Source organism: Anabrus simplex, chromosome 5 (assembly GCF_040414725.1).
Source record: "Anabrus simplex isolate iqAnaSimp1 chromosome 5, ASM4041472v1, whole genome shotgun sequence".
NCBI lineage: Eukaryota > Metazoa > Arthropoda > Insecta > Orthoptera > Tettigoniidae > Anabrus > Anabrus simplex.
In genome coordinates, this window is record NC_090269.1 from 241,552,111 (window position 1) to 241,566,190 (window position 14,080).

General features: G+C 39.2%; 1 protein-coding gene across 3 annotated transcripts in view; it reads right to left on the reverse strand.

The window, feature by feature from the left end:
- The window catches only part of LOC136873943 (glutathione S-transferase 3, mitochondrial), a 116,855-nt gene that overhangs the window by 85,433 nt on the left and 17,342 nt on the right, over positions 1-14,080 (reverse strand). For all 3 annotated transcript variants that reach the window (XM_067147320.2, XM_067147319.2, XM_067147318.2), the window contains one exon: positions 3,327-3,423. In XM_067147320.2, the coding sequence (XP_067003421.1) occupies positions 3,327-3,423 (97 nt within the window). The remainder of the gene's footprint in view (positions 1-3,326; positions 3,424-14,080) is intronic.

Here is a 14,080-nt window from a genome sequence, read left to right on the forward strand (position 1 = left end):
TAAAACACCTCGAAACGGAAGCACAAAAGGTGGGACTCAAAATAAACATTGCCAAGACAAAGGAGCTAAGGATCGATATCAGAAACATGAACCCACTGGTATTAGAGAACTAGATAGAGCGAGTTGACAACTTCTGTTACCTAGGAAGTATTATTTCTAAAAGTGGTCTACATGGGGTAGCAGCCTCAATATTCGGGGCCCGTCAGCAATGTTACCAGTGTGTAATTTCCAAGTCACTTGTAACACAAAAAGAGCAGAGGCAGATACTCTGTTAATGAATTTAACGTTGATACACTCTTCAAAGTATTGTGAAAGTGACCACCGTGTCCTAGTCAAGATAGTTTTTCTTCTCTTTTTCATTATTCAGCTTTATTGTCAATGCGTTAGACAAGTAACTTCAGTATTATCTGTAACTGAGATTTCATGGCCTTTAATCATTTCTTCATTGGACAAATATTTCAGAATTTGTTTCCCAATACTTCAAAGACCTGTCTGCAAGGAAATATTCTACAAAATTTACTAATACTTGATTACACTAGAAACTTCCATCTGAAATATGGGTATTTGTAATTATTGTTACATGCCCTGTCACAGCCCCTTTCAGTATATTCTGGAAGGGATTAGTGAGTCAGAGTGATGACCTCCTAGCCGGCCTCTCCCTGCATTGTGCTTTCATCTGGTTTCTCCATGGGCCTTCTGGAACAGGACACAAGAACCTTTCCTTTCCAGTCACACCGCAAAGATTCCAGTACTTCATCACCCGAGATAAAAATACAAGGCTGTCGCAAATGAGTTGTTGTTGGAGTGTTCTTCAATGGACAAATACAGGGTGTTAAAAAAGAATATACATATTTCGAATGCATATATTTATTAAACTGTAAGACATACGAATATGAAACTTTACACACATATTTATGAACCTCTCAAGTTCAGATTACAGATGTACAATATGTCCTCCATCAGCGACACGAACAATATCACATCGATACTCAAATTCCTCCCATACTCGGGCAAGCATGTCCTTCATCCACTGATGTTATGGCAGTACGGATCCGGTTCTTCAACTGTTCCAGGTTCTGTGGGAGTGGTGGTACATAAACGTTGCCTTTAACGAAACTCCACAGGAAGAAGTCACAGGGTGTCAAATCCGGTGACCGTGGAGCCCAGCTGAGACATGCTAAGTTGCCAGATCCTTGACGACCAATCCAACGGTTCGGTAGAGTTTCATTCAGATATTCACACACTTGGCGACTCCAGTGAGGGGGTTGAAAAATGAAGTTGTCTTTGTGCAGCCTCAGAAACAACCAGTTTTGTAACATAGCGAGATACTGCTGACTGTTAACCGTGTTTCTATCAAAGAAGAATAGGCCGTAAACAGATGATCAGGATATCACACAAAACACACTGACTTTGGGCGAATCTAGTTACATGTTCAATGACTGCATGTAGGTTCTGTAGGCCCCAAATTCAAACATTGTGTTTGTTCACCTGACCACTAACATGGAAAGTCGCTTTATCACTGAACACGATGCACATTGTGCGAGAGTGTTATCATTGTCAATAGCATCAAGAATCTCGTTACAAAATGCCACACGTTTGCGTTTGTCATCAGGACGCAGAGCTTGTAACAGCTGTAATTTGTACGGCTTTATAACCAACCGATGTCTCAAAACATGCCAAATTGTTGTTGTAGGCAGTTGTAACTCCCGACTAGCATGACGAGTTGATTTTGAAGGACTACATTGGAAAGCAGTTTCAATTCGTGTAACATTTTCTTCAGGAACACGAGGGCGCCCAGAACTCTTTCCTTTACGTACACATCGTGTATCTACAAACTGTCGATACTATGTGTGAATGTTCCACCCATTCGGAGGATCAATTTGGTATCTCAACCTGAAACGCCTTTGCACTGTAATCATGGAATTGCACTTCGCAAACTCGAGAACACAAAATTATTTCTGTTGCGGAGTAGCCATTTTAAACATATGACGGTTACCAAGCAAAACAGGAGACAACTGACATCTAGGGCTATTAATATAAACTAGACTATGTATTCGTTTCTCCAATAGCCAAGCCAAGCTGCAGCGATCGATAGTTTGGACAAAATAATACTTTGTAATACGTATATTCTTTTTGAAACACCCTGTATTTCAGAAATTGTTTCCAAATACTTCAAAAAATTGTCTGCAAGGAAATATTCTACAAAATTTACTAATACTTGATTTAACTACAGACTTCCATCTGAAATATGGGTATTTGTAATTATCGTTACATGCCCTGTCATAGCCCCTTTTGGTATATTCTGGAAGGGATTAGTGAGTCATACTGATGACCTCCTAGATGGCCTCTCCCTGCATTGTGCTTTCATCTGGTTTCTCCATGGGCCTTCTGGAACAGGACACAAGAACCTTCCCTCTCCAGCCACACCGCAAAGATTCCAGTACTTCATCACCCGAGATAAAAATACAAGGCCGCTGTAAATGAGTTGTTGTTGTTGTTGTGTTGGAGTGTCTAGTGTTCTTTAATGGACAAATATTTTGGAAATTGTTTCCAAATACTTCAAAGAACAGTCTGCAAGGAAATATTCTACAAATTTACTAATACTAGATTAAACTAGAGACTTCCATCTGAAATATGGGTATTTGTAATTATTGTTACGTACCCTGTCGTAGCCCCTTTTGGTATATTCTGGAAGGGTTGTTCCACCAGAGTCTGAATCAGTGTATCATCGTGTTGGAGTACGGAGTACTGTGTGTGTACTACCGTGGACTGTAAACCATTATGGAGTCAGTGTACGGAACAGGTGGCATGAGTAGAATTGGAGCAGTGTTAATTTTCATCATATCAGGAATATTACAGTGCTGGCAAGCACTGTTGAGTTGTTGCTTGTTGCGTGATCGCTGTTTTTAGTTGTCAGTGTTGAGTAGTTCACTGTGTAGAGCAGCCATGTTAATTGACGGTCATGACTGTGTGAGTGATGGACTTTCTCTGGAGTCGAGCCAAGCAACAGTCATTGTGTGTTTTGGTGATCAGAAGCTGTGTGTTCATATCTGTCTCTATGCATCTGCTGAGCAGGGTGACTGGATTTGCGAGACAAAGTGAAAATAAAGCGAGCTGTCTATCAAGATTTACGGAAAGTCACCCCTCCAGATAAAGACTGCCCAGCTGGAGACCTGCTGAATGAGGACAAAAGACTTATAAATAGACAGCAATTAGTGGAGTGTGGTCATTCATGGCTGAATATAATTGTGAGTGTATTAATTGGGTTATTCTAGAATTAAATTAGTTCGATAACAGACAGTGTCTTGTTCATAACGTTATATTACCTTCATTCCCTTCCAGACCAGAACAAATGCAGACCCAACAGCCACCAGCACACAATAGCCATATTCTGCAGGAATAGTAAGCGTTACAGGTGAATTCCTGAAAAGTAAAATGAAAAGAATAGAATCACATTATAGCTGGCAATATCACCCTACACAGAAAAAGAAGAAAGTCATTTATTATTGGTACTGCGAATTGGAAGAAGAAGAAAGCAACAACTTTACCGAAGAGTAGATACGAGTCCCGTGGTCCTCAATAGGCCTAAACTGACAAAGAAGAAGAAGAAGGTATTGCAAATGTTGATGTCAAAGGAAGTTAAAATAAATTAGCTAATCAATACAGTCACATGGTAATAACATGGTAATTAGTAACAACAGACTCTTAACACAAATGGTATTCACCTTTCACAATGCCAAAAATTATCCACTTTTTGATCTTGACCAAAATAAAGTGAAACAATGATTCAATCTACATCCTGTTTCTCTTTTCTCTCACACAGACAAAACAAACACACAAAAAACACACACATATTCTGAGCCATTTATCCAAACACCACATAGTTTCATGGATAATGAAAAAGTAACAATGCAGTAACAGTGCACTATGGGAGATAGCAAATGCTTGTCTTTGACTTTCAAAATAACAATAAAGTTCCTGGAAATGCAATGCACTTCAAAGGAGGCTTCCAGTGCTGTCTTGATGGTACACTGATCACCTGCATATTAGAGAAGTGTGGCATTCCAACTGATGAGCCTGCCACCACAAGGGTGAATTGCTGGCAATTTCACAAATGATAAAGCCTGAAGAGCTTGAATATTTTCAACTGTTGAAAAAAAATTTACGTTATTAAGTATGTTGCATACAACAGACATTGTCAGAGACAATAAAATTATAAATATAATTTACATACTCAGAATAATAGATAATTTCTACATATAACAAACTCATTAATTTCAAGGTGTGTCTGCAGTAAGAACAGTTTATAATGAAGATTTATGTATGTTTGTGATGCTGCTGATAATAATAATAATAATAATAATAATAATAATAATAATAATAATAATAATAATAATAATAATAATAATAGAGTGTTTGTTTTTACGTCTCACTAACTACTTTAGCAGTTTGTGGTGGTGCTGAGGTGCCGGAATTGTGTCCGGCAGGAGTTCTTTTACATGCAAGTAAATCTACCAACATGAGGCTGGTGTATTATAGCATCAGACTGATCCCAGAGTGGACCTGTCGACTTAGGCTCAATTCTCAGTCACAATAAACAAGTTTGAAGGTTCATTTGTAGAACAATCTCCATTTTTGCAGTTAAAGCTCCAGTACATTGTTATATTTGTGCTATTTTCCTTTCCTTCTTCTGCTAAAGCAGAGTCTCTAACCAACACAAACATCACATGATTTGTTACTATTAATATGCACTATTAATTTTTAATGTTATTGTTTTTACGTCCCACTAACTACTTTTGACCATTTTCGGAGACGCCAAAGTGCTGGCGTTTTTTCCCGCAGGAGATTTTTTACGTGCCAGTAAATCTACCGACATGAGGCTGGCGTATTTCAGCACCTTCAAATACCACCAGACTGAACCAGAATTGAACCTGCCAGGTTGGGATCAGAAGGCTAGGGCCTCGACCATCTGAGCCACTTAATCCGGCATTTATACACACGATTAAGACACTGAAGCTTAGGAATGTCTTACACAATCAACTTGTTTCCCTGCTCAGTAGAACTCCATAAAGTCAGACCTCTTTTAACATGAATCTGCGAATAACCCAGACAAATTGCAGAAATGTTATTTATTCTCATGCCAGAAACATATATATATATATAAGGAAGGCACAGTTCAAATATTATATACTTTGTGACCAGAACTTGGCTACTTCCAGTGCATTTACTGTGGAGTAATGAAGGTCTTCTTGAGTAGAGGAGGCTGGACACAGTTGGCATTACAGCAAATGTTGTACAGTCTGGACTTCTCCACCTGCACACTGAATATCATTCTTATCAGAGCCCCACCTTATAAATTTACCATTGATACGCCCACTTCTCTATCTATCCAGGGACTTCCAAGACAACCATCCCTCGTCATGGCCTGGATGCAAAGTTTCCGAAATTCTTTTTCAACCAGTGGGAAGGTAGGTCGTAGTCTTCCATAGTTGTAGCCTAGCCTTATCAGCGGTGGTTCTAAGTTCCTTCGATGCTCTAAGGAAGCTCTTCCTTGATTTCAATCTTTGTGGATGTGGTTCATACACATGCAAAATATGGGTTCTTCCCTACTCCACTTTCTTCCTTTCCTTATTGGCAGCCATTTCTCTTTGAATAGGAGGTGGTGTTATTCCTGCAAGGTGGTAAAGCCATTCAACAGGAGTGGATTACAAGCAGCCTGTTATAATACAAGGTGGGGCATGGAAACTTCCTGTTTTGAAAATGCAATAAAACACACTACAGGTTTCATTCAACTCTATTGCTATTTTCCGCCTACCACACAACATTGGAAACTTGAACTTACACAGTTTTAAACACAATGTCTGTTAAATGTCGCCCTCCATTGTAAATACACTGATTCAGCCAACTTCGAAAACTGTGAGTCACCTTTACAAGCATATCGACCGGGATATTGTCAATTTCGACTCAAATGTTGTTCCGTAGGTCTTTCAGGGTGTTGGGACAATCTTTGTAAACTAGGGACTTGATATAACCCCATAGGAAGTAATCAGGAAGGGCTACATCAGACGAGTGCGCAGGCCAGTTTAAGTCCCCTCGCAGGGAGATCAGTCGTTCAGGGAAGGCTGCTCTCAAAACAACCATCGAAACCTTGGAGGTGTGAGTTGATATGCCCACCCCTCAATCTATTCAGGGACTTCCAAGACAGCCATTCCTCGTCATGGCCTGATCTTGTTGATACCACACACTGTCAAGATCCATTTCTTGGAGAGCAGGTAAGAAGAATTATTAGATCATTGTCACATAATGGTCTGAATTGACGGTAACAGCACGACCGTTTTCTTGAAAAAAGTATGGACCAATGATCCCTACTCTTGATAAGGCACACCATACCGTGACATAATCTGAATGAAGGGACCTCTCATAAAGTTCGTTGGGATTTGTTGCACTCCAATATCACACGTTCTGTTTATTCACACAGCCACTGAGGTGAAAATGTGCCTCGTCAGAGAAGAACACAACCGTGTCATTCGGCAAAGTGTCACACAGTTGCTCACATGTTTGTTGGGTTACATAATTCTGTTCTGTATGTTGTTAGACCGCAGTCATTTTGTATGGGTAAAAATGGAGCTCATAGTGAAGAATTCGACGAAGAGAACAGGACGACATCCCAAGGGCAACTGCATGTTTAGGCGCAGAACGCTTAGGTGACCGCAAAATAGACACACGAACTCTGTCCACATTTTCAGGAGTTCTAACAGTCTTCGGAGATCCTTTCCTTTCTGTGGAGACACTTCCCGTTTCTCTGAAGGCATCCACCCACATTAAAACATATTTCCGATCAGGAACACGACCTCGCGGAGGAATATCGAAGTGGCAACAAAAGGCACGTTGCACTGCAATAACTGACCGGCCATTAGAGAAATATGCCTCCACGGCAAAAGCGCGCTGCTGCTACTTCAACCAAAGCGTGTTTGCGACTGAGACAGGCGGGAACACAAATACTCCATTCCGCCCCTTCCACTGAACCCCTCCCCTCGACCTTCACTGCAACATGTTTAAAACAGGAAGTTTCTACGCCTGACCCGGCCAGGAATCGAACCTGGGACCCTCTGAACCGAAGGCGAGTAGGTTGACTATTCAACCAACGAGTCAGACAGCAGTGTTCTCCCCAGAAATTTTTGTCAGCCGGGTGGCAGGAATAAGCAGCCGGGTGGGAGAATACTACCTCAAAAATTAGTAATAAAATTTCAATAAATAAATTGTTTATTCGCCTCTGGTTGATATAGGTGGGGCACATGCTTGGATTAACAATAATATCAGAGAGGTAAACATGAACTGAAAAATTGATTTCACTGTTATCACCAACAAGACAAAATAAGATATATCTTTTTCTACCAATAAAAAATTGAAATTTACTTTTAGCATGACATTTTATATGTTGATTCTTCTTTTCTTCTTTGAGGCCCAGTTGTCTGCAGCTCTTACATAATTGAATTCTATTGATTCTGGTCCCTCTAGTGATATCAGCATCAAATTGTTGAGTGTGCTCTGCTTCAAGCGATTCCTCAAAGAGGTTTTAACTCTCTTGAAAGCCAAAAATCCCCTTTCACATTCAGCTGTGCTCACGGTTATGGACAGTCCAATAGCAGCTAGTCTTGCTAAATTCGGAAAAGATTCCTTAAGCTCGCATGTTGTTGCAAACTTCATCATTATTTGTTTAGGTCTTAATCCAATGTAGGACTCTCCTTGGAACATTTTTGATGCAACAGACCATTCCAGTTAAGTGCTATTTTAATTTATGACTTGAGGGCTTTCCATTTTAGAGTAGAAATCGAGAAGCAACTCAGAAGATTCATTCTGGTCTTGAATTTTTGCATTAAACACTCTTGAAAAGCAGGAAATGATGGGCATATCTGGAAATCTGTGTTCTAGATGTTGGATAACAGTATCTATGCACTTGTTATAAATTGTTGTCTTGAAGGTCACAACATTGACATCTGAATAAGTGATGTGGAAGTCTGACCATTCACCAGCAAGATTGTGACTGAGACTAAGAAAATTATTTCCTGGAGTGTCTTTCAATTGTAAGACGCTGAGTTTTGTGGCTTCTAAGTATGGCTCAATTTCTGTCAAGTCAATATCTTGCGTTTGCTAAGCTCTAGACAATGTGCAAAGAAGAGGTAAGATATCTGAAAGCATCATAATTGCAGCTAAGAAATTGTATGTCTTCATGAACTTGCTTAAGCCTTCAGCTGTAATATCATTCCTTTCAGTGGCCTCTCTTTCAAGTGCAACAACAACACTCACCACAGATCTTCTTAGAGACTGTACAGCAGTCATGAGACAACCATATAGTATCACTGCTCAATTTTAGTTTAATTTGAGGGCTGTCCATGATATTCTGGATTTCAGTTAAACCAGCCATCCTGACTGAGGAATTTTGAAAAAAGAAAAAGAGTTGTCTTAAAATGTCATTAAACTTCACTAAGTAAGGCACTTCAGCTGCTGCCTGGGCTCTAGCAAGTGCCAATCTGTGGTTAATGCAGTGACAATTTACCATGAGTCCATTTGTTTTCTCTCTTAGCAGTGTTACTACTCCCTTTTGCTTACCAATCATGACAGCTGCCCCATCAGATCCTAGACCTACCAAATAACAAGTTTTTAACCCTTAATTTTCAAGGATTTCAGTTAGTTTATTTGTTATGGTCTCAGCTTTACCATCAATGATGTTGCACGTTGACACAAAACTAACATTTTGCCGGGCTGAGTGGCTCAGACGGTTGAGGCGCTGGCCTTCTAACCCCAACTTGACAGGTTCGATCCTGGCTCAGTCCGGTGGTATTTGAAGGTGCTCAAATACGACAGCCCCGTGTCGGTAGATTTACTGGCACGTAAAAGAACTCCTGCGGGACTAAATTCCGGCACCTCGGCGTCTCCGAAGACCTTAAAAAGTAGTTAGTGGGACGTAAAGCAAATAACATTATTATTATTAAAGCTAACATTAACATCTTTTTCAAGTTGGTTGACATATTTTGTGTACACAATTAGTCGCTTCACTACAGAAATATATGTAAATTCATCACACAGAACACTGAAATAATCTGCTGAATGTATGTTCTTTAATATTTCACATCTAATTTCTGAAGCTATATCATCAAGTAACTCCTGCATTATTCTTTCTGAAGTATAATTAGCATTATCACCAATATTAAGATGCTTTAGATATGTACAACCCATAGCCTCACAGTGTTTGAGCAATTTTCCGTATAATGTAGTGTGTGGTAGCTCATTTTTGGGCGACCAATACATTGATCTTAGGGCTCCGAGAAAAGCATCTCTCTGTAAATTGTTGAAAATAGAAACTGATTTTTCTATTTGCCCAAATCTAGTTTCTTCGAATGCACGTCTTTCACTTAAGTTTGAACAAGAATCTATATGCAGCTTGCTTTGTTCATGGTCAACTAAACTCTCCTTTCGAAGTCTAGCACACGGTATAGTCACCCAAGTCACTTCCTTCTTTGTCGGTTTCTTCAATGAACATTTTATACATGTGGAACAAAACATACCATTTTCTTTCACAACTAACCACGTAAATTGCTTAAACCAGTTATTGCTGTTGCCCGATAAGCGGTGTTTAGAAGAATGTTTCACTTGTGGTTTTTCATTTTCAATACTTTCCACTTCACCAGATGAGCCGGCCTCAGCAATGTCCTTTTCGGAAATCTCTCCTGGTGTTGAATTAATACTTTTACTAGGTTCTTTCTTAAAGAAACTTAGAAGAGTAGATGTTTGACGAGATTTCCTGCTCATTTTGAGAACACAGAATTTGGCGTCAGAAACATGAAGAAATGAAACGGGCAGTTCATTTAGGTAATTCCCGCCAAGAGATTGAAAATAATACCAATATGCGTGATGAATTAGAAAGTAAAGCACAAAAAACTGACAACAATAGTTAAAATGTAATTAAATCGGAACTATAATTCAACTGAAGTTCATTGTTAGCAGTAGTAAATGTTAAAGAAACCAAAAGAACACAGAACAAACAGATTTGCTTCCAAAACAACTGAACACTAACACGTACCCACTCTATCGATTCGTGTGTTTCATATTCGTTTGTAAAGCGATATTTTCCATCAAAATGGCTGCCATAGAAAATGCGCAATACCAAATATTGTATTGAAGAATTTGGTAAAATGTTGTGATAAGCTAGCGATGGAGAGGAGTCGAGAAAGTCTGTCTCGAGTTGAGTTCTATGCCTGGAAATGGACACTGCGCCGGAATCGAGTCCATAGGAATACGCATCGGTATCTCTGACCGTTCGTAAAATTACTTGTAACAACGAAACTAGCGGGAATGAAGTCGTGATGTAACGAAGGAAGTGTGTTTAAAATAACACTTAATGACTCCAAGACAATGATATGGATCAATATATGCGAAGTACATACATTTCAAATCAAGAATAAAATAATGAACACAACCCCAAACTCGGTTAAATCTTAACTTAGGATAATCTCAAATATTAGTGTTGTATTCGCGTTACCACTTCATAAAATTAACTATGGAAGGACTGAATATCAGTAATTTCTGTGTAGCTGCTAGTGATATTGTTGCCCGGCCGAGCGGCTCAGACTGTTGTGGATCTGGCCTTCTGACCCCAACTTGGCAGGGTCGATCCTGGCTCAGTCCGGTAGTACTTGAATGTACTCAAATATGTCAGCCTCGGTATATTTACTGGCACGTAAAAGAACTCCTACGGGACACAATTCCGGCACCTAGGCGTCTCCGAAAACCGTCCAAAGTAGTTACTGGTACGTAAAGACAACATTATTTTTATCAGTATAACACTGTTAATGAATTCACCAAGGTGACTGGGAGGATGCCGGTACCAAGCATCACATTGGGATGCATGACTTAAACAATGCTGCTGCAACAGATAACCCTCTCCAATTGATTCGTAAATGTATTTCTATATTGAGATAATGTAGTTAGAATTTTGTGTTTTAGAACGCTACTAATATAATAATCACCATCTCGTTCTTATAATGGTCTCTAACGATCCTGTCCAATATTATACGGTGTATTTCTTCCATTTTTATTGCGTGGAATTCGTTATAATCGTTATTAATTCAAGTACTGACAGAGAATTTTGAACTTCTGGTGTTCTAACGCTCGTTCATAATCATGTATCATCGTCCTTGGCCACTCCGTTGCTGTGGAGTGCCGTGCGGGTTTGTGACGTCATACGGAATCGAGACGAGTGCTCGCAAGCGATTCTACGCTGATCCAAGAGCCGCTCACGCACAACGCTACGTTATAGTGAAGCAAAACACTTAAACTCCAATGCAATTATGCTGACAACAATTAATTTTTATCATTTAAATAAATAGTTTCACAGTATTTATATTTTAATTCGAAACAACCAATGACTCAACTATGTGTTCAAATAATCTAGGTTATGTTATCCGGGCGGTCTATAAAAACAGCCGGGCGGTGCGCCCATTAAAAAGGTCCTGGGGAGAACACTGGACAGGATGTGGGGTAATAAACTTACTTTTGACAACATACCATATAAGTTCTGGGAAAAGGAGATTGTCGTTTTGTTTCCCTATTAAATTTGAGGTTATCCAATTCTACCATTGAAATGAAACGATAAATTAATTTGATAGAACAAAATATATTCTTGAAATCATTTCAATAAAAATAGTAAGAACTGCTGCGATAAAACAGATGAGAATATAAAATTATGACATTGCAACTGAAAGAAACTAGGCATTAATTTGAATTCCTCTTGACTGGACATTTAAAATTTATACAAGAAATTTATCCCTCACTGGTTCACTTGACTGTACCTTCAACACTTTGAGTGTAATTGCGACGTATTCCTTTGAGTTTGTGTTTTGCTGTAGGTATGTCAAGCCTAATTTGGTGATGTATCCTTTTTGTTTCACTGACGACTAAGTATCCATGTGACTGCTGTTTCCCCATCCAGATGACTGACTACTATCATCTCAGTACAACACTTCTTAGTAAGTGTCTCCATCCATACGACTTCTTGGTAAGTCTCTCCATTCATATGACTTCTTGGCAAGTCTCTCCCTTCATATGACTTCATGGCAAGTGTTTCCCTCCAACTGAACTGACTGACTGAGGTCTCTCCTTCCAATTGACTCACTCACTGTTCACTATCCATTTGACTGATCGATCAACTGTGGCCTAACTTTCCCAATGACCAATGACTGACGCTACAATATACAGCCAGCTTATATAGACGTTAGTTGACACATCTGCACAATCTCCAGAAATAACTATGATATACTCCCACCTGGCTCCAAATGTTACATACAATGGTGAAACCACCTGGGGCACCCTAGGTATCTCCAAACAAAAATGAGCTCACCGCTAAATGCACGCATTGATGGTGCGATGACTCTGCAGTTACGCTGGTAGTATTGCAACATGAGCGTTGCAATGTCAAAACTTATTACAAAGGATATATTATGTAGCAAGTCTTACTTTACATGGTTAAATGCTAATATTCACACACACATATATACACAATGAATTAAATACAATCACGCAAGCGATAAACATTGCAGAATTGAATTGAACAATAATAATAGTATAGAAATAATAATAATAATAATAATAATAATACAGATATTATCTTGTAACGAGATTTGAACCGTTACACCTCATCACTTGCTTGGTGGGAAATATAAGCCATATGAATTGGGATGAAGGGACAGTTTGGCCATGATAATGGACAAAACATTTGTCCTAAGTTTCCGATGATGATTGATGGTTGAGAGTAAGTTAAATGAAAACTAGTGTGGTTTCAGACCGCAAAGGTGCTGTCAGGATTAGAATTTCAGTACATGCCAGGTAATTGTTAAATGCTATAAGAGGAATGTTTATGTTTTGTAGATCTAGAGAAGGCATATGGCAGGCTACTGAGGAAATAAATGTTGGCCGTATTGTGGGATTATGGGATTATGGGTAGGTTATTAAAAGCAATGAAAGGCATTGTGTTGATAATTGGTCTGCAATGAGAATTGTCTAAGGTACTTACAGGGGTTATACGAGTCATGATCTTTCAACTTTGTTGTTCATAAACTTAGTTTACAATGATCATTTATTGAAAGATATAAAGTTGCAGAGAGGGATTCAGTTAGGTGGAATTGTAATAAGCAGTTTGACTTATGCTGACGACTTGGTCTTGAGGAAGATTGTGCTAAAAGCCTGCAATCTTATTTCTTGGAACATGATAATAGGTGCAGTGAGTATAATATGAAAATTAGCATTTCCAAGACTAAAGTGATGTCAGTAGGGGAGGAACCTAAGAGAATGGAATGTCAGATTGGGATTACAAATGTGGAACAGGTAGATCATTTCAAGTATTTAGGATGTGTATTCTTCCAGTGTGGTAGCATAGTAAACAAGATTGAATCAAGGTGTGGCAAAGCTAATACAGTGAACTTGCAGTTGTGATGAACAGAATTCTGTAAGAAAGAAGTCTGCTCCCGAACAAAACTCTCTTTACACTGGTATGCTTCCAGACCAACTTTACTGTACAGGAGTAAAAGCTGGGTGGATTCCAGTTATCTTAAATAATGGACATGAAGGTAGTGAGTATGTTCGCTGGTAGAAACTGGTGGGAACAATGATAGGAGAGTACTTGGAAGATAAAAACAAAGTTAGGAATTAACTCGATAGATGAAGTGGTAAATATAAACCGGGTTCAGTGGTGGGGGTCATATGAGGTGAATGGAGGAGGATAGGTTACCTAGGAGAATAATGAACTCGGTCATGGAGGGCAAGAGAAGTAGAGGGAGACCAAGATGACAGTGGTTACACTGGTTTCTAATGATTTGAAGATAAGAGCTATGGAACTAAACGAGGCTCATAAAGCTAGTTACAAAGAAAGGATTGTGGAGGCATTTGGTAAATTCACATATGCTTGTACGCTAGATTGAATGCTGAAAGGCATGACAGTTTATAATGAAGAAATATGTATATATGATGCCTTTCCAGGTGAGACCTAGTGTTTACAGTGCACTATGTTTTCTGGTATGGGCTAGAG